The sequence below is a fragment of the Acomys russatus genome, chromosome 23 (genome assembly GCF_903995435.1).
Source record: "Acomys russatus chromosome 23, mAcoRus1.1, whole genome shotgun sequence".
NCBI classification, from domain to species: Eukaryota; Metazoa; Chordata; class Mammalia; order Rodentia; family Muridae; genus Acomys; species Acomys russatus.
The window spans coordinates 4,325,606-4,351,658 of NC_067159.1; the positions used below are offsets into that span (position 1 = coordinate 4,325,606).

A 26,053-nucleotide genomic window follows, 5' to 3' on the forward strand; every position below is an offset into this window, starting at 1 on the left:
CTGAAATGCTTAGCGCTTCTATTTTGTATATGCTTGTCTTGTTTGGCTATTGTGTTTAGAATTCCCTAGGACAACGTCTGAACCCACAGAGCTGGTGGTTTCACTAGGGAAGGGTGGGTGTTGATGACATTGGGTCTTCTCTTTTCAGCTAATAAAACCCTGATGCTGGTGGGTCAGCTTTCAATAATCTGCCTGAAACTTTATCATGACCATTCAACCTGATCTCTACCACCTGGGTCCCAACTTTTGCAGTAGAAAACTTTTATCTGACCTCTTGCATTTAATGCCATAGCCTGTTGTCACCTATTTCCTGCATCCTCCAACCCAGGAACTATGTGTTTTACCATCCTGAAGAGAAAACAGGCAGGCTTCTACTGGAACCAATTGATTCTTACCTTGTAGAGCACTAAATCAGGGGTGTAACTCCCTCTGCCTCACCCTCTCTTCCTACCCACCCAGTTGGGTCTCACATGCAGAGCAGGGTCTTGAACTTGTGATTCTCCTGCCTCCACCTCCTGAGTACTGGGGTTCCAGTGGTGTGCCACTGTGTCTGACTCTAACTGCTCCTTTAACTCGTCTTCCATCAGTCTTTCATTGTAGCCTCATCTATCCCCCAGGAGAGACATGGTACTTCCGATTCCTAATGGTGTCCTGAATTCCTATGAACAGTCAGGATTTAAGTCTGCGAGACCATTTGCACTGTATCTTTCTTTGCTGCTTTGGTACTTGAATGAAAATGGGCTAATATGTTCAAAAGCTTGATCTTACTTGGCAGAACTGTTTGGGAAGGATTAGGAGGTGTGTCCTTGTTGAAGGTGTGTAACTAAAAGGTATGTAGCTTTGTGGTCTCAAAGAGCCTGTTCTGTTCCCAGTTAGCTCCACCTGCCTCATGCTCTCAGCTGTAAGCTCTCAGCTATTGCTCCGGCACCATGCCTGCTACCATGTTCCTACCATGATGGTCATGGCCTCTCATCCTCTGGGATTATAAACCCAAACTAAACGTTTACTTTTATAAGTTGCCTTGAGCATGGTGTTTTCTCCCAGCAATTAAAAAGTAACTAAGACAGTATTGACTCAACTTTTAGAGTCTCTTAGTCAGCTACTGGCCTTCATCTGGTTTCTCTAGCTCCCCATATTGTTTTTCCCATTCTCTCTTTATGATGACTTGTGTATGTCTTTTGTATTTATCGCTTGCCTCTGACCTGTATTTGCCGCCACATGTTCCATTTGTGTTGTCATTGGTCCACTGTCCACCCTGCCTCTTGAGCTGCCTGGATACACAGATGTCATCACTCACCTGTACGTCTACTGTCTCGCAGAGATTCTAGAACAAACTCACAGCAGAGTTCACTGACTATCAAATGAATAAATGAATGGGCATAAAGGACCAAACAGGTTCGCGCTAGATGTGTCCTGTGCCATACATAATAAATACTACAGGACAGCAGAAGAAAGGTGGGTCCAGGGGGTGGAAAAGAAGCAAGGTTTTCTGAAAGGATAGAGATAGAAGCTAGTGTATCCGGATGGTCAATGGACTGAGAGTCCATCACACGGGATGGAGATGATGAAGGAGAAAGCCTCAGATTAGACATCCTCTGATCCTGTGATCGCTGTTTTGTAGCTGGAACTAATGTTTGAAGTTAGAAGGATGTGGGGCATGGATGGGCGGTGGTAGCGGCGCACAGCTTTAATCCCAGCACTTGAGAGGCAAAGGCAGCAGATCTCTGTGAGTTTGAGGCCAGCCTGGTCTACAGAGTTCTAGGATAGCCAAGATACACAGAGACCCCCACGCCCCGTCTCAAAAAACAAAAAACAAAAAACAAACAAACAAAAAAAAAAAAAAAACGGAGGGGGTGGGGGAAACCATGGGACTTGCGTTGTCTTTCCTTGGTCATTTACTGGGTTCTAAACAATAGACACCCAGATTGAAAGGAAAACTCAGCCAAGCCCTCACAGGAAGTCCTTAGTATACTCAGTCTTTGTGGTTTACCCTCAGAGCTTCCTGCCAGAGCTTACCCAGGCTTACCAAGCCTAAGAAGACAAGGAGAAGGGGGCAGACTGGGCCACAAGCATGCCACCTGTGCTGCAAAGCAGGTGCCTCTGGCAGAGCGGTTCCCAGTTTTAACTGAACACTCCTCTCCACCCCCACTTCTCCAAAGGTGCATCTGCCCTAACAGCTAGTGAGGGAGGACTGCTCTGCCTTGCTCACAAGGGTCGCCTGCAGCACTTAGGAATGGGCCCAGGGGCCTGTTAGCTTGCCCTTAGGCATGTTGCCTGATTGGCTCCTGGTGTTGCCAGTGTCTGTCGAGCCCCTTCTTTTCACTGATAAGGCCACAGACCATCTTGATACCATTTGAATGGTCAAGGAAGTGAGACTCCATGGGCACCTGTCATTGAGTGTGCGCATAGAGGCTTCTGTGTACAAGGGATACTGCCTGCCCCCCCCCCCCCCCCGCAGCTGACACATAGATGTCAGTTCTAGTCACTCAGGTGGGCATTCATGTGCCTCCAGTGACCCGAGTGGACCAGATTTGATGTGACTGCCACCCCAGCCCAACCTGTTTCCCATCCTGTGGCTTCCACTCCCAGACCCTGATCTTTTTTTCTAAAACAAGCAGGCACTGTTGCAAATCAAATTTCTTTATTTTATCCCTGCTCAAGGGAACCGGCCAGTGTCCATCGGGGCACCCGAGGAGCTCAAGAGCCTCTGTCCAGGTAGGCTGCCTGCCGGACATGTGCCGGTGGCCGTGTGGTAGCTCACACGGGCACAGGGCCTGAGAGGAAAGGGCTCTGTTTCTAATGTGACAGATCTAAGAAGAGGTCACAGATCCCAGAGGCTAGACCACGTGGCTGCCTGGCTACATGGCTGAGTGAGACGGTACCACTTTGACTGTGCCCTGCAAGCCTGAGGAGGCATTTGGGTCCTGCTTGTATAAAACACTCAATGGAAAAGTGAGCATGTGCATTGGGAGAAGAGAAATACACACGGCTCTTTATTGGGAATGACAACTTCTGCCCTTTTAATTAGGGGGTGGGTGTAGCATCTTCCCCACCCTCACGGGGAGGTTTTGGCTGAACTCGAGGTCTGGGCAAGGGAGGGCCTTTCTGTTGGTGAATCTGTGTGCCTGACGGAGGAGGTCTCCTCCTCTGCTGGTGCTCCCGGGGGCGATGGCTCGGAGGCAAGGGACGATGACCGGGTGTCTGGAGATTATGGCCAGGTGGAGGAGGTGCTTGGGAAACTGCTGGATGCTGAGATGCAGCCGCTGGGGTGGCATGTGGCTTCGGGCCCCTTTCCACGGTGCTTACTCTGGGGGCTTTTATCTCCAGCTCCTCATCTGCAACGGCAAGACCTCATGAGAGCTTGTTCTGGCAATACTGGACAACGTAACACAGGTGTGCAAATGTGCGTGCGTGTGCATGTGTGTGTGCGCGTGTGTATGTATATACATGTGTATTAAGGTAAGCATGCATGTGTGTGCCAAGGGATTACCTCTAATACCATTCCTCAGGCACTGTCAACCTTTCTTCTTTTTGAGAACCTGCTCCCCTGCACCCCCTCTCTTCCCTCCACACCCCAAGCCTGAAACTTATCAAGGAGGCTAGGCTGGCTAGCCAGAGAGCTCCCAGGGTTCCACCTGCCTCTGCTCTGGGATTACAAGCACCACCTTGCCTTTTTCATGCGGGCTCTGAGGATTCGACTTCTGTCCTCATGCCTGCAAAATAAGCACTTCACTGAACGAGATGCCTCCCCGGCCCCACAGTGCAAACACTGAACACGTGAACATGTGATAAGCATCAAACCAGCTGCTTCAGGAGATATGAGGAGGAAAAGGAAGTTACTCCCACCCTCTGCAAGTTCTGGGTGTTTGGGAGGAGAGAGAAATGCTGGCCACAGATAGAGTGGGACCACAAACCTCTTTAGGACCCAAAACTATGATGGAAGAAGACACCCAGATGGAGAGCTTTGTTCCTAAGGCTCCAATGTGTAGAGTGAGTACTCGATCTGGGAGTTCTAGCTGGATGTTGCCCACAGATCGTGAGCAGGATTGCTAAGCAACAAGCCCCATGGTTGGAGCCCAGTGTACCCCAGAGCTGAGTGGCCATGGAGGACATAAGTGGCTATAGTTCTTGCTTGGGATTTCTAGAGTCCGTCTGCCTTTTGCTCAGTTTGATTGTCATACAAGCCACATTCCGAAAGGAAACTGGAGGACCCTCCAAGGGGCATGCTAGCCCTCAGAAATGGACTAGCTCCTCTGAAATTCATAAGCAAGAAAGGCCCATCCCTCTTGGGCTTTAGGGAGAAAGATGGCTCCTTTTGGGGAGTTTCTATTTTGTGTGGCACCTGTCCAGGAAGACAAACCTGAGACTGCATAGAACTTCTTACACTGTTTCTAAACCACACAGGAAATCTGTCGGATCATTCAGCTGCCAAAGGCCTGGAGGGCACCGCTGGGCTCTTTTAGGCTACATTCTTAGCTCCAGTCCCTGTGCCCATGGCCACCCTCAAGGAGGCCGGGGGAGCCTCTCCTCAGGGGTAAATGGAGACATATGACTTGAGGAACATGTCTCGGCATTACCTGTGGTACCCGTATTGACCCAAGGTGACACACTGGCTACTGTAAACATGCTGTGAGTGCCAAGGATCAAAGTCAAACAACGTGGTTTTGACATCGGCATGAGCCGCAGCCTCTGAGCACAAACATAAAAAGACACTCCAAAGTGGTCATGTTTAGGAGGCTGTAGGTGAGACTTTGACTCCGATCCTGGGTCCCACACATAGACCCAGAGGTGGCCCTTCATCCACGGTGGCAAGCTCCAGTGGCTCTCTGCTGGCTCTTCTGCTTGGCGGCATTTTGTTCTTCCTGTGACTTCTCTGCATGCTCTCTCTCTCTGTTAGGCCCATTGCTAAGCTGCCTAATGCCTCAGCCACCAACACTGTCCTCAGTAAGTGACAGAGCCTCCACCAAGGTGGAGGGACCACCAGATGATGCAAAGAACCACATGAGAAGTGGGAGGGTGAGAGGTGTGAGAGGGCTGAGATGCTGAGCCCTCACACTGAGTTGGGCACCAAGCTGGCTCTTTGGAAGCTACACATTTGGTACCATCTATCTATGTCACCCACCTATTAGGAACAGGACCGTACGGCCTCAGTATAGGGTTCACCCCCACCTAAACATCTGCTCCAGGGCTTTCCATGCTTTTCTTCTTTCTTTTAAGACTGTGTCCTGATGACTCAGCTCAGGTCATAAGTGAGGGTGAGGAAAACCAGACCCATGGGTGTCAGATTTAAACAAGGGTTGTGTAAGAACAAGATGAGACTGCCTTAAAATCCTAGTCATGTGCCAGCCCCACGGTCTGTGGGTCTGAGGTGGTGAGCAAATGTGCTTCTTCATCTGTGCAAATGTCTACCTTTTTGGTCACAGAGAGGGACACCTTGGTACATCAAAAACACTGAACTTAGCTCCTGGAACAAGGTACTTTATTCATGTGAACTATTGTCACATTGCTCTGGTGGTGGCAGAGGCTGCCTTGTCTTGGGTGACACTTGAGGTCTGCCTTGGAGGAATGTGTCTAACCCTTGGGCAGTGAGAGAATGGGCCTTGTAGGGAGGGGTGGAGACAGTGTGAGCAGGGCACAGAGGTAAGAGAACTGACGTCCAGGGCTCTGCGAGCCACCAAACTGTACTGGGTGGAAAGACATGAATGTATGTATGTACCCGGCCCCAGGCTGGGGAAGTGTCGCGTGAGATGACAGATGAGGGTGTTGGCCTGAAGGGAAGACTACAGCAACACTGAGAAATGAGGTGTGAAGACGGAAGCCAAACCTAGAGGGCACAGACCCAGGGGCCATCGCTCTGGAACTGTGACACTCACTGTGACGCTGTGGGAGGCAGTATTTTGAACACCACTAGGCCTATTCTAGGTAGAAACATGCAGAGAGGGAACCCAGCCCTGTGTGAGTCTGAGACTTCCGAGACCCCGGGGACATGTCCATCCAAAGCCTGCCTGCCCTTACCCCAGCATCTGCAGTGACACCTGGACATGGTCCCTCACATATTGACCCTTGGGTGGTCAACTCCCTGCTTAGAATCAGGGTAACCAGTTCCTACTTTTTTAGGCTGCAGGGCCAGTCCGCGTTAAGGAAACCATACTCCCAGCCTGTAAGCATCCCCCTCCTGAGCAGCCAATCAGGAAAGAAAGGACCATCATCCCCTTTTTTGGCTTTTTATTTCCTTGCAGCATTGGGAATCACATTCAGAGCTTCATACATACTGAGCTAGTACTGTACACCGACCCAGCCCTAGAGGGCCTCCTGGCCAGAGATAGTTTTATCTGTATTCCTAGGGTCTTGGCCCTGCACACACCTTTGAGCCATCTGAGGCCAAGACATTTATTCATAGACACACGATTAGGGTGTGAATCTTTCTACTGTTATAGAAGTGTACGGACCGTCCAGGGATCACCACGCTAGCCTTTCACCAAGGCAGCTTCCCCGTGGTGGATTCTGGGGGAGGTTTACAGCCTGTCTGCAGCTTCCCAAGGTCCTTGGTTGTTATCCCTGAGAGTGGTCCTTCAGCCATCAACCTGAGCACGCAAGAGAGCCACCTAGAGCCTCTGGTTCCAACCCTGCCGCTCTGACTCTCACCTTCTCTTTCTTCCCTTCGCAGACTCCAGGGAAGATGTTCCCGTGGGGATTCTGTTTGTTTGTTTGGTTGGTTGGTCGGTTGGTTTTTGTTTTTGTTTTTGTTTTGAGACAGGGTTTCTCTGGGTAGTCTTGGCTGTCCTAGACTGGCTTTGTAGTCCAGGCTGGCCTCGAACTCACAGGGATCTGCCTGCCTCTGCCTCCGAGTACTGGGATTAAAGGCGTGCGCCCGGCTCCCATGGGGATTCTGATGCGGCCTACGGTGATAAAGACGTGGGGGCTGCTTACCTCTTCTCCTCCTATTCTGTTTCTTCCTCTTGCAGATACAGAAGATAAGCAGAGCGCCGAGAGCCACCAAGAGAAGGCCCCCTGCGCAGGCTCCCACCGTGAAATAGAAGGACGGAGTTTTCCCTGCCAGAAGAAAAGATGGCTGAGGCAGAGGGTCTCGGGAGGAGTGGCCCAACCCCGGCCTCCTACATCAAACAGATGAAAGAGTTCCATGGGGTTTTCCACCTCGCTGAGCTTGAACTTCCGGGGCCTGGAGAACTAAACTACTCTGCAAGGGCTAAGGAAATGGGCCTGTCCACCTCACCCCATCCCCCCACTGAAGAGAGGCGCATCCAAGTTCTAGAAAGGGAGGGCGAGTTGCCTCCTGGAACCTTTTCCCAAGTCAAGCATGCCCCAACCTCGGTGATCAGCTGTTCTCCCTCCCAGACTCCTCCTGGGCACAGGAAGCAGCCTAGAAACTCAGTGGTTAGCAGTGGCATAGGTGGTTCCGATTCCCTCACCGGCCAGAACCGTGAAAAATAACAGGAGAAAACAGTGGCACGGGTGTTAAGCGACAAGGTTGTTAAGGGCTTAGTTTAGCTCTTCCAGGTAAGAGCTGTGTGACCTTTGGTAAGATGCTCCACCTCTCTGAGTCTGTTTCCTTCTTTGTAAATTGGAAACAGTGCAACTTACATCACAGAGTAACTGTCAGAAGTCAGATCAGATAATGGATGGAAAAGTGCTTTTGTAAACTGTAAAACAACGCCCAGATATGAGCTGTTGCTCTTGCTCTGCTCTCTGCACTGGTGTTTCTGAGAGCTGTTTCCAAGGTGCTGGGGATAAACACTGTGCCCTTTGGGAGACAATAGCAGTTAGAGGGAGCAGTCAGAGAAGAGGGTCAGAGGACTTCCAGGAGAGCGAATGGGAGCTGAGCCCAACCTCATAGACCAGAGACCAGGGATGGCCTCCAGCAAGCAGGGCAGAGCTTCAAGCCATGTTGTCAGTGCAATACACCTCCTTTCTCTCAGTCTTCCCCTCACCCCATCCTTGCGTGTCATCTGAGACCCTCTCTGGGCACACTGCTTACGTAGGGGCATCCCTCAACCACCCCTGAAGCTGTTTCAAGAATGGATTCAGGGACCTTCAAGGCCCTGTTGGCTTGCCAAGGGCCTCCTGGGCTGGCTGTCACTGTCAGTTCCCAGGTGTGAGCAAGGTGGACAAGGCACCATGCCCAAGGTGACTCTCTAGCAGGTCCTCCCTATGAGTTTTTAGGCAGGACCTCCAGCCTTCCCCAGACGCCCTTGCGAGGCAGGCACGCCTTCCACAAGCTGGTCTCAAGTGTATCCAGTATAAGTGCCCTGGGTACCTAGGTGTTCCTGGTGGGGACATCCAGTAGCTGTAGTTTTGTCATAGGGCCTTACGGAGCCTCATTCCAGCTACCCTCCCAGCTACCCAGCGACACTGCGCCTATGTGTGCGAGGGAGCACTACTCCAGGGCCAGCCTGCCACCTCCTCCTCCTCAGAGTTTAATTCCCACTCACTTTATCAGAGCCTACAGTTAGGCTCCTGCCTGCCTTGGCCTTTAGGATGGGAGGAATACTCCCATCCCCTCTGGGGTCTTTGGGGTCTTTTTCTTTGATGGCCATTCTCTGAGCCAGCCCCAACTTCTGCTCTGAATCGCTGATTAAGGAACCTGCGTGATCCCCGGCTCCCAGACCTTGTACTCTCTCCTTCCAAGGCCCTCTCTCCTTAATAAACACATATTTTTACTCTGGAGGGACTCTAGTTACCGTAAATATGAAGCACGAGGCTGCCAGGTAAAATACAAGACAGCCAGGTAAATTTGAATTTCAAATAAACGATCAATAGTGTTTAGGATCAACATATGGGGCTGCTTTGTGTTGGTTCACTGACAAAGTCTGGTGTCAAGGGCAGTTCCACCCCTTGTGCCTCTGTTATGCAGGGTTAGAGTCTGGGGGTCCCCTCCACACCTGAACAGCTGACGGTTTCTGTCACCAATTCCTTGCTGATCATGTTTTCCGCCTGGCACGTGAATGGTAGGTTCAGGCTGGTCCACTTGGTCCACTTGTGACTTATGGCTTTCTCAGGGAGTTTGATGAGAATTTTCCCTCCTCGCTCCAGCTTTAGGTTAAGGTCTGTTCCCTTTGAGACGTTACATATCAGGGTTCTATTGACGCAGTCCCAGTAGATCATTGGCTTTGAGACCTTCTCTAAAAGAAAGATCCAATTTCTATCAGGTTATTTTTGGACTCATAAACAAGAAAAAGAAAAGAAAAGAAAGACAGGATCTCACTCTGTAGACCAGCCTGGCTTAGAAGTCTTCTTCCTTCTGCCTCTGCCTCCGGAGAGCTGGGGTTATGGGACTATGATGCTCCCATGTAGAGTGACTGATGCTTTCAATCTTAATAAAAGATGCCTATTAATATTTGATTGGTTTGGAACCACCGAAGTTCAAATGTTGTAGGCGTTTTGTTTTGGTGGGGGCTTTTGTTGTTGTTGTTTTGGAGATGGCATCTCAGCAGAGCTCAGGCTGGTCTCAAATGCACTCTGTAGCTGAGGTTACCCCTCAACTTCTGATCCTTCTCCTACCTCCACCTCCCAAGTGCTGGGGTTAGAGACGCTTGCCAGGCGTGCCAGGTTTTATGTGGTGCTGAGAGTCAAACCCAGGTTTCTCTGCATTCTACCAACTAGGCTACATTACATTGAAAGTCTTCTGAAAATAACTTTACTGAATTGACATATAACGTCTTGAACAAAATTAGTTCTGGTAAAGTTCATAGACACAGGATATGAGTGAAAATAAGACATTGTGCCTGACGCTTATATAGTACTCTCAGCTCCTCGGTGGTCTCCATTTGTTAACAAGGCACAAGTGAATTTTTCCCGTTTCCCCTCTCTTCAGTTTTCAGACCACAGCGTCTTCCCCACGGGCCTCCCCAGTCTAACTCCATTTTGGCCCCAGCATTCAAGCACGCAGAAATGCAAGTTTCCTTCCCATCCTGAGAGTCTGTGCATCTCAGAATAAAGAAATGATAAATCATCTGCATCCAACAGAGCAGTGTGTAGTCTCGGGGTTGCCTGGCAGAGACTTTCTGGAATGAAAAACCTTCTTCCTAGTAGCATCCAATCATCTCAAGAAATACTGATCAAATTTAAAAAGGCTCTAAAGACAGTTGGAGATCACCTGCAATTCTGCCACTCGGGGTTATTAACATTTTTGATGTGTATCTTTAGCAGATATTTTCTATGCATAAATGCATAATATAATATTTTCTAATTAAAATTGGATCATGTACCTGGGGGCAGGGAACTGTGCTGAGGGCTGAATCTAGAGCCTCAGGCATTTAGGCAGGAGCTCTACCCCTGAACTATGTCCCCAGCGCCTGGATCACATGACTTTATAACCCGCTTCCAGTCTTTAACTCTGAAATTGTATCGTGACAATTCCTCAGCCAGCTGCCTCATAAGGGAAGAGGATCTAGGCGCTCAAAAACTGAGGAGATGTGTGTGGGGTCTCAGGATCCCAGCGCATCTTCACATGACTCACGGCATCCCTCGCTGCATAGTCCAGGCTTCGTGAGCACCCCAATAGAAAAAATTCTGAAATGTTCTAAAATTCAGAACTTTTTGAGCCACAATTCAGCATGAGACCTTGTTTCCTATATAATACTACTTAAAATATTGTATCAAATTACCTTCAAGAGTGGATATGAAATATATATAAATACAAATGAATGTGCATGTCCTGTTTACATTTGGGTACCCTCTCCAAGATATATATACACACACACACACATATATACATATAAGCACATATACACATATATATATATACATATATGTATTCAAATATTTTAAAATCTTCAAAGAGCCCCCCAATCCTAACCTCTTCTAATCTCAAACTCATTAAGTAGGTGATACATGATCTGCGCTGAGTAATCAGGTTAGGGTGCGGAGAACCATTTTCCAAAGCTGTGTAATGTATAACAGTGACAGGACCACAAGTTGAGTCAAGACACCACGTGACGCCGGCATTTGCATACAATAGTGAAGCCACAGTTTTTAATCTATGGGGTATGTGTTTCCTTCAAGGGGGTAAAAAAAAAAAAATGTTGCCCCTGGTGATAACCACGTAACTCTGTGACTATGCAGAACGCTGTTGAGCTGTGCATGGTAAGAGGGCAAACTGTGCTGTACGTGAATTATACAGCAATGAGCTCGCTTGGGAGGGAACGTTGTAATCCTTGCCAAGGAAGCCCTAGGCTGGGATCCTGACTTTGTTCCTGCCAAACTGTGAGAACATGGCCAAGTCACTTCTGACAAGGCCCTGTTCCCTTACAGATGGGTAGAGCTTGTAATGGTAAGTTGTCAGGACTGCTAAACCAAACCAGGTTAACAAGCTTCTGATTTCTGCCCCAGTCACTGTCATTATCCCAAAATAAAGGTGATGGTGTGGGAGTGCATGCACAGAATTCCTCCTATACAGGGCTCAATCCGGCTTGGTATCACAATGGGACCCTAGAGCCTCACTGTCTACGGCCACGACTCTGGCCTTTCTCAGTGCCCATTCTCATTTCCACCCCACTTCTGGAACATTCTCTCCAGTCAAAGTTACAGGACTAGGGTCTGGAAAGGGTTGTGCGTAGAGGAGCTGACAGTAGGCCCAGGTGCTGAGGACAGGGCAGGAAGAACACCACAGGTGGGATGAGGAGGGGATCACCTTGTGCTGGTGACATTTCCTGTGTGAAGCTCAGAATGTTTCTGTGCTCCCTGAAGGACTAGTCTGTGTTGGACAGGCATGCTCAGCTTCCTCTGCAAGCAAAGGGCATGCTCTCTCATCTCACTTGTTACTGCAAGCTGCCCACTTGTCCGTGAACTTTCAACTTCTGTGACACTCGATGTTTCTTTCTCTTTCTTCTCACTCACCAAAACTTTCTTGACTTCCTTCCCACCCCCACCCCAGACATGCTTGCATCCTTCCTTGTCTCTCAGTCACTTATTAGTTCAGACCAGTGGTTCTCAATGACTGCTGCTTACTGAAAGCTCTTGGAAACCTATAGATCCCACTGGTGCACGGACTCCATGCCAGGAGCCTGGGTATTCACCACTAACTCCTTACAGCTGTTCCACATATTCTGTTGTGCTACCAAGATTAAGACCACTTACCATCCTGCTTGGTCTCACTTGGATTACAATAGGGGCTTTTTAGCTAGACTTCCCGCATTGATCTAGACTATCCTGTCCTCTCAGTACACGCAAAGACAAAGCCGCACTTTGTGAGCGTATAGTTCAAGGACCAGCTAAGCCATCATCCATCATTACTGTGGTGATGTTGAGAAGATGAAAAGAAAAGCTGTCGGTCCTTCAGCTCAGCATCTCCTGCCTTACCCTGCCCTCTAAGTCCTTCCGAGCACCGTGGCTTGATCTTAGCTTTCCAGACACGAGACTCACTTTATCAGCCACCAAAGATGTCATCTCCTTTTCTCTGCTCAACTGTCCTCTTTCTAATCAATGCTCACCTTTAACCTGAGGTTCCTTACACAGCCCCACAGCCAACCCAAAGACAGAATAAGAAGCACACGGACTTGAGGATCACTCTCACCCACGGTAGTCTTCATTGTGGGCCGCACAGGCAATGTTGGATGGTGATGTTAAAAAAAACACTGCCTCCCAACTTGCTACATGTACCAACATGTGCCAACATGAAAAACTTCAGGGAATGAAGACTTACCTTGAATCCTCAAGTCGAATGATTTTTCCAACGAACTACGCCCATCTGTGTTATACACTACTACGTTATAGATGCCGCCATCATCGAGTGTCAGCTGTTTTATTTGGAGGGCTCCGTTTGTTAATATCTCAAACGCTTCTGACTTCACACGCGATTCCATCTTCTTAAACTGCGCGACCCAGCTCTTCCCCTTTTCCCATCGGACTTCATCAATCTTATCAGTCACTTGAAACTTGGGGATAGTCAAGTTGACACTATGACCCAAGGCACCCCAGATGGTCACATTGTCTCCAGAGACTGCTGCTGTGAAAAACAAGATGGTTCCTGTGAGGTCTTGGGACTACCAGGAGTCTCCCTCTCTGACTCTTAGGCTCGCTTACTCGGGAGCTCCGGAGGAGCTTCGTACCCATGCTTACCTTTGCTGGAAATGCTGAAAAGCAGAAGCAAGCCAGCTAGCCTTTTATGTATCATCTTTAGAATTGTTTCCCCAGTGATGATTCTGAGTTCTTCTTTCTGTTGGGACTGTGGTAAGACTGGCAGAAGCCACACCCAGCAACCTGAACCACGTGCCTCTAGTGCCTGCTGTTCACAGCTGGGAAGAAAACACCCCCTCATCCCCTCAGACAAAGACCCGGAGCACATGCCGCCCTCCTCTGCCAAGTTCACCTCACTGAAGAGAAGAGGAGCTGAGAGGTCAGTTGCTGTCCTTCAGCGTCCGGCAGGTGTCCGGGTTCTGCTTCCAGCAGGCTGGCCCAGGTCCTGCTTGCTTCCAGACAAGAACAGATGAACCTCAAGGTCAAAGGGTCCAGTTTCTGGCTCAGAAGTGACTTAGGGCAAGGCCAGGGTGTAGAAAGAATTTTTCTTGAAGTGTTACAGTTTAGCTCTTTTAGAATGAAATTGCCTCCAGGTGTGGTGGCACACACCTTCAACCCCAGCGTTTCTCGAGGCCAGCCTGGTCAACAAAGAGAGTCTAGGACAGCCAAGGCTATACAGAGAAACTCTGACTCAAAAAACAAGAGAGAGAGAGAGAGAGAGAGAGAAGAATGAAATTGCCAGTATCAGACAGCAGTGGAAACTTGAGCCTTTCAAAGGCCTGTGATGATACAGAAGTGTTACTTACAGCTCTTTGCTTAAGCTGCTATGCTAAGCAGGGCAAATGATGCGGGCAGATGCCCTGGAAGGTGGTCCAGTGAGAGACAAACCCAGTATTGGTTTGAGGGTGAATGTGTCTGATTCGATAGAGCTAGAGATGCTAGGATACTTGATTTACATGCAGTAGTACACTCATTTACATGTAGCAGCAGGGGGTCCTATCATAAGAAGGGGAACACAGCACTTAATTATCCTATGGATGGGGGGAAAACTTCCAGGTAAGATTAAAGGTCATTTGCTGATGGCTAGAATCCCCAGGTACTTGCTAAATAGGTTCTATCAGGAAAGGGTCGGTTCTGCAATCTTCCCTGCTGGCTATATGATACCCTTAGAGTTTCTAGCCTTCAGAGAGAGAGGGGACCCTGCTGAGAAAGGAAATGCTGTACACTGAGCTCAGAGGCTATCCAGAAGTGCCAGACTTTGACCTCTCCAGAATAGCCCCACAAGTTGCCAGAGTTACTCATTTGTAAACAAAGGGTCAAACCCATCTTCTGTCTACTCAGCTGAGCTGCCCCCAACAGGACCAAGTAGACTCACTGGTAAATGTTCATAAGGGAATAGAATTCAGGTGTACGGATTTGGGAAGGATTAGGAGGTGTAGTCTTGTTGGAGGTGTGTCACTGTGGGTCAGCTTACAGCTCTCAGGAGGCCATGCTGTTCCGTTAGCTCTCTTTCTGTCTCCTGCTGTGGACAGATGTGTAATCCAAATGGCAAAGAGCCAAATTCATAATATCTAGGACAATTAACATTTAGAGGGCATCTAGGGCATGGAGAGACCAGGACAAACAGAACTGGGAGAAAGGAACAAAAGGGGTGTGTGTGATCTGGGATAGGGTCAGTGACGCAGGCACTAGTGCCCCTAAAAAGACACTTGGGCGAGGTCACATGAGCAAGGGGTACAGTGAACATCCAGGCTTGATTCTTTAGAATTCAGTGAGAAAAGATCTTCAAAATCATGATTTTCCCTTTCAGATACTTAACATCCACAACAATATATTACAGTTGAGTTAAGACATTAATTCTAAAGGGGGGGGGGGCGACTGCAATCGTTCTTAACAGAAAAGATACAAAGTATTTCTATTCTTGAGTGCAGAAAATCTTCCCATATATACTGCACAAGTCAGAAGGAGTACAGACCGACAAGATTTGTCACATAAAAATCTAGACTCTGCATATACAAAGAGCTAATGACAAATGTGAACAGTCATGACAAGATATTTGCAATATGTGAAGAATGTTAGTATCTAAGAGGTAACATCATGTCTTGTTTTCCCTTTGGGGTGCTGAGGGTGGAACCTGGAATTGCTAGGCAGGCCCTCAACCTCTGAGCTACATCCACAGTCAAATGTATATAAATGATTTATATCAGTCACTAACAAAAGCATCCTAAAAATAGAGGGGAAATATCAATTTACCAAAGGTGTGTGTGTGTGTGTGTGTGTATGTGTGTGTGTGTATGTGTTTGTACATGCATGTATGTCATGAGCATACATGTGGAGGTCAGGGAATAACCTGACCTCAGTTCTCTGCTTCCACCATGTGCACACTGAGGACTGAACTCTGATCTCCAGGCTCAGTGGGCAAGGTCTTCTACTTGTTGAGCTATCTGCCCAACCCAGATCGCATTGCTTTCATAATGAAAACGTTGTTTGCATAAAGGATGCCTGAGACATCCCTTTCTGAGAGGGAATTAGCATGTGGCATGTCTGCTGCTAAGTTCTCCGTCACTGGCCGCCTGGCCATCACCCATAGGAGGAGGTATCATACACTGTCCCTGGCTTTGAGCCTGTTGCCGTCGCTGCCTCTCACTTCCCTGTAGTTTCCCACTGATGAGCCAGTTTCAGTGGAGGACCATGAAGGAGGACGGGCAGGTCTGACTCTGTACGATGTAGAACTTTTCTATGTAAAAAAAATTATTTGTAAAAATTGAAAGACTACGTAATAAAAGAGGAAAATTGCTGACAAGATACATGACAAAAGTTAATACCCTTAAAATTAATTTTTTATAAAAATTAGAAAAAAATGGACGGCTATAAAATGGGTCAAGGTTCTTAAAAGAATTATTCACAAAGAGAGAGATCCAATTAAATGACAAACCCTTGAAAAGGTAGTTAACTCACTAATAAGGAAACAGCCGTTTTAACAGAGATACATTATTCATTTAGAAAGGGAAAATAGAGCTAGTTATATAATTCAGAGGAGAGATGGCTCAGCAATGTGGAGGGATGGCTCAGTGGTTAAAAGCTCTGGCTGCTCTTCCAGAGGTCCTGGGTTCGAGTCCCAGCACCCATGTGGAGACGCAATCTGTGATTCCAGTTTCAGGTAATCCACCACCGTCAACAGGTACTGCACATGGTAGACAGACATGCAGGCAAATCCCACACACACATAAAATAAAAACAACAGAACTATAAATGAGGCAGCCTGTACAAAGAAGAACCAGCCAGCCAATGGACAGGGTAGAACTTGGCCTCACACACTACCTGAGTTTCTCCAAAGGAAAGGAGGGTTAAGGATCTCAGATGGGGATGGCCAGGCCGGAGGTGACCAGGACAAGTACTGTGCATGCGGGGCTGAGTAGCAGGAGGTGTATTTGCATGAGAGTCCGTAAGAGTTCAGAGTCTGTAAACTGAATAAATTAATAAAAAAACAAACAAACAAACAAACAGAACAGAACAGAAAAAAAAAGTTCAGATTCCTCCTCTTCCTGTTTCCTAGTACAGAAAAAGGAAGCATCTTTCACAAATAGATATTTCCTTTATACATGTTAATTTTCCCGTTCAAAGGAAACCTTGTGCCCTATTTGTGGAGCTTCCTTTACCTCTGCTTGTTTTCAACATTTAGCATGAAATAATGCACATTTCAAAGACATACGTTTTAGGGTGGCATATTTTGGTGCCCTTTATGACAAAAAAACCCACATAAGCTCATTTTATTTCCTAAAGAGACATGGGGGTGTTCTTAGAGAGAAGTCTCTGTGCTGCGGGACAGTGGCTGCTGTTCTGCTGTTTTCATGCTTCTCTCTTGGACGTGTGTTGCTTTGAAGCCCCCAGCGCTTCTTACAGCTCCAAGGCTGCAGCCTCTGCCTGTGGCTGTGTGGGATTCCAGGGCCCACCCGCTTCATCCTCCATCCACCTCCTTACACATGTCCTACAGCGCATGGCTGCTCTCCTGCTCTGTCTCCATTCCTTCTTGCTCTTGCCTGAACTAAGACTCCTGGGAGGTAGACTAACAGGAAGGGAATATGAAATGATGGAGGAGGAGGAGGAGGAGCAGGAGGAGGAGCAGGAGGAGGAAGAAGAGGAGGAGCAGAAGGAGGAGGAGCAGCAGGAGGAGGAAGGGGAGGAGCAGGAGGAGGAGCAGGAGGAGGAGGAGCAGGAGGAGGAAGAACAGGAGGAGGAGGAGCAGGAGGAGGAAGAAGAGGAAGAGCAGCAGGAGGAGGAAGAGGAGGAGCAGGAGGAGGAAGAAGAGGAAGAGCAGCAGGAGGAGGAAGAGGAGGAGCAGGAGGAGGAGGAGCAGCAGGAGGAACAGGAGGAGGAGGAAGAAGAGGAGGAGCAGAAGGAGGAGCAGCAGGAGGAGGAGGAAGAGGAGAAGGAGGAAGAGGAGGAGGAAGAGGAGGAGGAAGAGGAGGAGGAAGAGGAGGAGGAAGAGGAGGAGGAGGACGAACATGTTCAGGGTCTCGGCTTAATTCCTGTGGTACTTGAGGCACCTGGCTCTACCTCCTTCGCTCCGAGACAAGGGAGGGCCATAAAGTTCCGGTCATGTTGACATTTTGACCAAGGCAATGTTTCTGCCCAGTTAGGTCAGACCATTCTCTGGTGTGCAATCCCTGGAAGTTAGGCCTTAAACTCGGGAGACTTTCTGCTTCCTCCTGTCCTCGAGCCATCACTGAGTTCTGTTTCCCAAGCTTCCTCAGAGGGGCTCCTGTCTTCACTGCAGCCAAGCCCTGGTTACACTTCCCCACTCAGGCAAAACCCCAAACCAGCAGCTGAGCACGTAGCATTGTTTACTAGAAACTTGCATTCACCAAGGCCTCTGTGATTATCAGCCGGAAAAGCCGCCCTGCCTGTCTGCTTGTGGCCAGGTTTTTGTTGATGCTCAGCTTGGTCATATCTGGCTGGCCCCATCTGTCGGGCGGCCGCAGCTGCATCCCATGTTTGGGGACTGCTGTTGCCAGGCAATGCTTTTGGGTGCTCTCTCTCTCTCCATGGACCACCTCCTCCTGGCAGGCCTTCCCTCCACTTAGAGCTGGCTCCCCTGAGGCAAAGCAACGGAGCATCCTGTTCCTTCTGCCTCCCACGCAGCAGAATCTGTTAACCTCTGGTTCCAGGGTGAAACATGGGTTCCTAGACTAGAATCACCAAACCTGGAAATCCCCTGCAGGGCAAATGTCTCTGAAAGAAGGACAAATTTGCCTGTCATCACCTGAATAATAATGTGATTATGGAAAAACTGCCCTCCCCTCCCCATCAAGCACCAGATATGTGACTCCAGACAGAGGTGTGTGTGTCCTTGAGCCTCCTTGTGAGGGTCAGATGAGGTGATAACAGTGTCTGGACCACAAGAACAGCCTTGATGCCTGTCCGCTTTGCTTTCCCCTTGCTTCCGTGTTCCTGATGGAGAAGCCTACAATAGTTCCTCTATATAGGTGATGCACCCCACAAACACTGGTTGGATCTGGGGACTGTACACACCTGTAACTAAGTTTCATTTAGGCACAATAGGAGAATACTAAGGACTAGTGACAAAATTGAGCAACAGTGGCAACGAGAGTAGTTGTGCTATGAGAATACATATGGTAAACATATGAACTGTTTACTTCTGGAAGTTTCCATGAATTAATAATTGAACTGTGTTGATCTCAATTGAAACTGTGAAAAGGGAGACCCCAGATAAGAAGGAGCGGGAATAGGGCTGGAGAGATGGCTCTGCGGTTAAGAGCACTGGAAGCTCTTTCAGAAGACCAGGGTTCAATTCCCGGCACCCACATGTCTGTAACTCCAGTTCCAGGGGATCTGACACCTTCACACAGATATACATACAGGCAAAAAGCCAACGCACACAAAAAAAGAAGGAGTGGGGAGATGAGGGAAACTGAGACCCTTCATCCTGAGGGTAAGCCAGACCGATCATAATGCTGGGGGTGGGAGTGGGGAGCTTCCTGCTCCCAACAGGGCCTCTGAGATGAGGAGTAGCAAGAACTAGGGGAGTCTGGGCTGCAAATGCAGCTCGGTGGTGGAGCTTCTGCCAGGCCTGTGGGATCCCTGGGTTCCAGCCTACTTCCTCAAGTAAACCAAGAAACGTAAAGGTTGCTTGGGAGTGTGTTGACATATCTTTGCTTCCTGTTTTCCCTTTGTAGCCCTCCTCCTGGTGATGGCTCATGGTTGCTCAACTGTAAGACCAGCAAAGCCAGTGAGCAAATGAGCTAAAAGCCCAAGACATCCATGATGCAGGGTGCTGCTACTCAACAGCCAGCTTGGGAGCTGGTCATGAAGGAGGTGCTGCTGCTGTCTGAGGCGACAGAAGTAGGCTGAGGCTCTGGCCTGAGGGGAAGGGCATGTTGTCACCAGCTGGCAGATCCCCGATGAACAGCAGGCGCCCCCCAGTGCTGCTGCGGGAACCACTGAACTGAATGGCATGGTCCAAGTGATGGTGTGATGGAGTTGAAATTAGAGGGTGCAGGCGTAACGCACAGGTTGTCATATTTCCCTCCTGCTCCCTTCGTGGTCATGAGAGTAACCTTTCTGCTCCTCAGTTTCCCCATAGTTAAAATGCTGAGGTGAGAGAAGAGGAAAAATCTGCCTGCTCAGTTTTTCTGAGGTTTATGGTAACAACTAGGTGAGGTCACTAGTGAAAATCCACATTCTAGCAGGAGATGCACAGGTGCTATCTGGTACTCAGGGAGTAGAGGCAGGGAGATGAGTTTTGCTTCTCTGTCTGTCTGTTTGTTTGTTTGTTTTGTTTTTAAGTTTTTTTTTTTAAAGATTTATTTATTAAGTACGCAGTGTTTCGCCTGCATGTATACCCGCACACCAGAAGAGGGCACCAGATCTCATTATAGATGGTTGTGAGCCACCATGTGGTTGCTAGGAATTGAACTCAGGACCGTTGGAAGCACAGGCAGTGTTCTTAACATCTGAGCCATCTCTCCAGGCCCAGGAGATGAATTTTTAGCTTCATAGAGAAACCCTGTCTAAAAAGCAAACATCAGAAAATATAACATCCTTATATGACATTCTCAAGGAATTAATAAAAGTATTAAATTAAAAATGAAGCAAAACAAGTAAAAACAACAACAAAAGTCACCACAAATTGCCAAACGATAGGATGAGGTTAAGGCTAAGAATTAAAAAAAAAAAAAAAAAAAAGCAACACCTAGAGGCCACATAGTGGGGCCACTGTGATGTGCAAGTGTGTGGTGGGGGGATGGGAGAGGAAGGGACACTGAATGGCTTGAGCACTGTGAAGAGAGACAGAACTGGAGATGCCAGGGTGGAGAGGAACAGCCTGCTGTGAGTAACCTGCGCTGCCGCCTGAGGCCATCGTGACATCCTGGCCAGTGCTGCTGCTGAGGGCACGCCTCCTGGGACCATGTTGATGTCCAAGGGCTGTGCAGAGCTGGTAGGGCTTGCACCCTGCTTAGGCAGCAGTGTTGAGCTGGCCCTGGTGGTGGTGGTGGTGATGGTAGCAGGGAGCTGGTGAGCCAGCCCCAGGGGCATAAGCTGGCTGGCACTGGGTGAGCTATCTGGGTGAGCAGTGCTGGCAGGCTCACCCTGGTGGTGTAGGTCTGGGAGAGCCAGCGGGCTGACCCTCTCAGCTGCCACCCAGACTCAGATCCAGGCCCTTTGAGTTGACCCATGCTCACATCTACCCCATCTATGATCTGTCCTGCATATCCAAAGCTGCAGGATCTCCATGCACAGGACAACAGGATAACCAGGAGAAGTCCCAGTGAGGAGCCAGTATTGATGGTGTAGCAGAAGCCAGAGGCCTCGAACCAGACCAGTGACTCACTGCGAGCAAAGAAGTGTGGACAAAAGGGACACACTGTGACTCAATACAGCTTCCACAATGAGACTTTTTTTTTTTTTTTTTTTTTTTTTTTTTTTTTTTTTGAGACAGGGTTTTTCTGTTTAGTCTTGGTTGTCCTGGACTCACTCCGTAGACCAGGCTGTCCTCAAACTCACAGAGATCTGCCTGCCTGCTGGGGTTATAGGCATGCACCGCTGTACCCAGCCTTTTTGTTGTTTTTTGTTTTAATTTGTTTGGGCTTTTGGTGTGTGTGTGTGTGTGTGTGTGTGTGTGTGTGTGTGTGTGTGTGTGTGCAAGCATGGATATGAGGGGACAAGGAGATGAGTGGGATTGGGGCACATGATGTGAAATTCACAAAGTCTCAGGGGCAGAGGCAGGTGGTTCTCTATGAGTTCGAGGCATCATGGTCTACAGAGTGAGTCTAGGACAGCCAAGGCTACACAGAGAAACTCTGTCTCAAAAAACCAAATAAATAAATAAGTGAAAACTGCCAGGGGTCAGCCAGTCCCTCAAGAGGGAAGCTTCTGGGTTTGATTCAGCAGTGGCCAGACTCCACCACAGGAGATAAGGCAGTGAGCTGAGCACAGAAGACCTCAATTCTAGCAACCACAGTCACTCTAGTTCCTGCCAGCAGCTTTCAAAGCCATTTGATTGCAAGACCTCCAGGCAAAACCCCTATCTGCTGCTGCCACCCTCTGGCCACAACCTGAATTGCACCTGTGCTAATGTCCCTGCCACGTATTAGAACACTCAAAATTATTTGCATTTGAGCAGTGTTTTTCAGTCTGCTTTCCTCTCCCTTCAAAAAGCACGTTTTGCTTTCTGTAGCGGTACATGCCTACAATCCCATCACTTTCCGTCTGAAACAAGAGAATTACTGCTACAAAGCTATCTTGGGTGACACAGCAAGACAAGACCCTGTCTTAAAAAAACAAATATCTGACCACTGGCAGATTATCATCACTCCTGTACTTGGGAGAAGGAAACAGGAGGATCATGAGTTCGAAGCCAGCCTTGGCTAAACAGTTTCGCAGATAACGAAGACGCTTGGCTTGGAAAAAGTTAACTGCACCATACAGAGACACAGTCAGGAGACCAGTCCAGGCTCCGCTCTCTGTTTCTCGGGGGTGTGAGGGCTCATCCTACCACTCCCCCCAACCCCTCCACTCCATGCCCCAACCTGTTCATACCCACCTGTAGCCACCACAGCCAGCTGCGAGCCAGGAGTGGCAGAGACACCAGAGCACGTCTCCTCCTGTTTTCCAGACTGAGGAGAGAGGTGAGGCAGGCCCAGGGGCACCTGGTGTCTGTGAGAAGTCCGACCAGTGAGTGCAGGAAGATACAGTACCACAGCTGAGGGAGCTGTGCTAGGGCCAGTGCCAGGGGGCCTGGGCAAAGGAACCAGGTGAGAGAGAAGGATGCAGGCTCCTGTCCACAGAGGAAAGCGACAGGCAAGCTGGAGAGAGAGGCTGAAGGCAGGTCCAAGAAGATGTGTGCTCCTTCCCAAAGGCATTGAAAAGCCTCCATTCCTTGCATCTTTAATCTGTACACTCAGCAAGCACTTTTTAAGCTAAGCACACTGCTGCCTTATAGGATAACAACTATTGTGGCATGGTATTATTTTATTTTTGCAATATTTATTGATCATCTACTATTCTTGTGCCCAACTTTTCCAGACCCTGGGGAAGTAGCCAGACCCATATTTAAACTCACATTCTAGTCGGGGGTGGGGGGGGGGCTGATATTAAGCCACATGAACTAGCACCCTGTGTAGTGACAGGCATTCAGGAGAAAAATAAGGCAGGAAAGAGATTGTGCAAACCGGGACCCAGTTGTATGTTTGGAAACTGTTCTGTCTGAGTGGGATATCCCCAAAGCTTTCCATGTTTGAGTACTTGGCTGCAGCCTGTGGCACTGTTTGGTAAAGTGTAGGCGAGAGCTCTCACAGGAAGAAGGGTCGCGACAGGGATGGGCTCATGGGCTATGGCATGGCTGCTGTCTGGCACCTGGGCTCTCATTTTGCTTCCTGGTCTGCAGAGATATGAACAAGGCTCCAGCACCATGAACTGACTGAGCCAGTCTCAGCTGCCATTGAGCTAATGCTGAGCAGAGGTAAGTCCTCCCACCACCTAAGATGCTTACCCAGAATTTGGTCACAGTGACAAGAGAAACAGTTAGCATATAGGGAAAACTACAGAGACCTCTCCGAAGTAGTGCAGACCTGAAGGCGCTGGGGGGGGGGGGGAGTGGCTGTACGTATGGGAGGGAGGACAGGCAGGGAGGGCCGCAGAGGCCTGAGGTGAGACCATGTTGGCTGGATCTGTGGACCAGAGAAGACCCTATCATTGCTGAGGAGTAGAGAGAGTGGGAGGAGGAGTCGGAAAGCAGCAGAGGGCCAGGTAGGTGGAAGGGTAGGGAGGGTCCTAGGAGGCCTTGTTCCGAACAAAGGCCAACACAACTGTGGTTGCTGTGGAGTCCGGATCTTTCTGTAGGATTTATCTATGGAAACAAAGCCTGGCTCACAGTCTAATCCTGGAGGCCTAAGTGAGGTGTGGGAGATGCAGGGGTCAGGGGCTGTGAAATGTGGCTTTTGGAAGACACACTGATTGCTTTGCATGGGCTCTGCCTACCAATCCCATAGGTGTCCTGAAGCCGCCACCTCACGATGTTTCTGGAATCTTGGCTTCTCACTGTCCCGCTAGCGGAGGCACTGGGTGGCCAGGCTGCTGTGGATTGCCGGGTGTCGAGCTGAGAAGATGGTGGCTTCACTCACACTCCTGACGTCTGCATCTGGAGGCCTGATTGACACATCACACAAGGCCTCTGTCTGGGTTGTGGCTTCCCACAAGGTGGGTCTTCCTCAGAAGAAGCATGCAGAAGAGGGGCAGCCAGAGGACAGGTGAGCAGCCGAGGAGAAGCAGCTGAGCTGCGTGGCTTTTTTGTGTCTAATCTTCTGGAGGCCACAGCATCCTTTCTGCTACCCCAGTGTCCAGCAGAATCAAAGAGTGCAAGTCAGAGAAAAGAGGACTTGGCATCACTTCTTGATGGGAATTGTAAGAGAGGGGCAGCCCCTTGCAGTGCCACAAGGCTTACATTTGTGTGCCCTCCACCTCTCCATCCTACCATTCCTCAGCCAGAGGCCTGGGCAGCTTTGAAAAAGCGCTGTCTGTTCACTTCCACCTCCTGCGAAGTTAGTGCCACAGCCAAGATCTTTCAGCTCCCGGTCATGTGCTCATGCTCTTGAAACACTGGCTCTGCACAGTGGGCACGGAGATCAGGAAGTGACAGCTGGGTCATTTTCTGAGGCCAGGAGAATACTCAAGCCCTGACACACCCTGGGATCTGAACCCAGCCATCCGTCCCAACACGCTCTTGAGATGCTCAAAAGAAGTCTCGGGAGACAACGGAGTCACTTTCCCAGTGGAAAGGTTAGTAGCTGGTATTCATCACGCCCCAAGGTAAGCGGGATGCGTGGCCTCCTTGGGCCACTGTTCTAGCGGGATAGTAGTAAAATGGGACCAGGTCCAAGGAACGGCTTCCCACGTAATAGCTAGCCTGCGCAGGAGGAGGGATGCGATGGCGCTCCTCCAGTCCCTCGCACAGCAGAGGGCCGAGGCTGGAACTCAGAGCCAGTCAAGCAAGCTCCCAGCCTCTGTTCTAGTGACTGGCGCTGGAGGACCTAGGCTTGAGCTTGTCCCTCATGTCAAGGCTGAGGGAGCAGTAGCTTCCTCATCTGGGATGGTGGGGTCTGGTTCTCAGTCCCCCTTGGCAGAAAGGATGGGCACTGGTATGCGCGCAGTGCACCAGAGGCTCTGCCCAGCATTGTCGGGGCTCTCTGGCACACCTCTCTTTACTCCAGCTATGGCAATGGGTTGGAATTACAGATGGTTGTAAGCTTCCATATGGTGCCGGAGACCAAACCCAGGTCAAAAAAAAAAAAGTACCCAGTACTCTTAATGGCTGAACCATCTCTGTCCAGTCCCTTGAAACCAAATGTCCCCTAGCTTGTTTCTCTAGTCTTGAATCACTGTGTCCATCCTTCTCTAGCTCCGTCTGGAGTCACATGTTCCCTGCCCTCATGCCTTGTACAACCCCACACTCTCATGCAGTCTAAGAAACAAGCATTTGAGCCGGGCGTGGTGGCCCACGCCTGTAATCCCAGCACTCGGGAGGCAGAGGCAGGTGAATCGCTGTGAGTTCAAGGCCAGCCTGGTCTACAATGCAAGTCCAGGATGGCCAAGGCTACACAGAGAAACCCTGTCTCGAAGAACAAAACACAGAACAAACCAGAAAGAGAGAAAGAAAGAAAGAAAGAAAGAAAGAAAGAAAGAAAGAAAGAAAGAAAGAATCATTTGTCTTCTACTGGATTCTTTTGTGTGTGCGGGGCAGGTGGAGTGTTTTTGAATGCATGTGTGAATACATGTGTGTACACATGTGGAAGCTGAGAATGAGTCTACATGTGTGCGTATATCATGTACATGTGTGGAAGTGGAAGCCGAGAATGACTCTGCATGTGTGCACATGTGTGGAAACCAGAGAGTGACTCTGCATGTGTGCATATGTGCGTGTACACGTGTGGAAGCCAAGAATGACTCTTGGGGCTCCATCCTCAGGAAAGCACCCATCTGCTTTAACACAGAGTCCCTGGGGTACCTGGAGCTGGTGCAGTAGGTTAGCCTGCTGCCCGGCGAGCCCCAGGCCGCCTCCTCCCTGGAGCAGGGATTCTAAGTGCACATTAACAACCTGCGTTTCCACTCAGGTTCTGGGGGCCAAGCTCAGGTCTTTATATTTACAGGACAAGAATTTTACTGCGTGAGCCTCCCTTGCCCCAAATCACTCTACCATTTGAGTTGTATTTTCCCATCTGTTTTCTCTATTTTAGCCATTAAACATACATTATCAAGTAATGCAGGTGGAGCTGCAGAGATGGCTCAGCAGTTAAGAGCACTGTCTGATCTTCCAGAGGTCCTGAGTTCAATTCCCAGCAGCCACATGGTGACTCACAATCATCTCTATTGGGATCTGATGCCCTCTTCTGGCCTGGAGGTGTGTGTGCAGGCAGAGCACTCATATACACAAAATAAATAAATCTCAGGGAGAGGAGGAGAGAGTTAGGGAGCCCCTGATCTCTCTGTGCCCCTGGGAGCCTGGCCTTGCATCCTCCCAGGCTCTAAATATTCCTTTCTGTTACTTTGAGGAAGTGAAATC

At 49.2% G+C, this 26,053-nt stretch overlaps 1 protein-coding gene across 1 annotated transcript; it reads right to left on the bottom strand.

Moving 5' to 3' along the window:
- Window positions 1-2,965: 2,965 nt before the first annotated feature.
- Cd2 (CD2 molecule) lies at window positions 2,966-17,963 on the bottom strand. The gene is made up of 5 exons (XM_051165418.1): window positions 17,841-17,963; window positions 12,662-13,001; window positions 8,901-9,140; window positions 6,931-7,053; window positions 2,966-3,335 (listed from the first exon to the last, which is right to left on the bottom strand). Exons 1-5 carry the CDS (start codon window positions 17,961-17,963, stop codon window positions 3,025-3,027), a joined length of 1,137 nt encoding a protein of 378 aa, XP_051021375.1. The 3' UTR covers window positions 2,966-3,024.
- Between the last annotated feature and the right edge of the window lie 8,090 nt (window positions 17,964-26,053).

Coding starts and splice junctions, on each gene's coding strand:
- Cd2 (XM_051165418.1), bottom strand. CDS start 17,963: ATGCAGCTGCGGCCGCCCGACAGATGGGGCCAGCCAGATATGACCAAG. Junction 13,002..17,840: donor TGATAATCACAGAGGCCTTG/GTGAATGCAAGT, acceptor GACTCCTGGTAG/TCCCAAGACCTCACAGGAAC. Junction 3,336..6,930: donor ACAGAATAGGAGGAGAAGAG/GTAAGCAGCCCC, acceptor TTGCCGTTGCAG/ATGAGGAGCTGGAGATAAAA.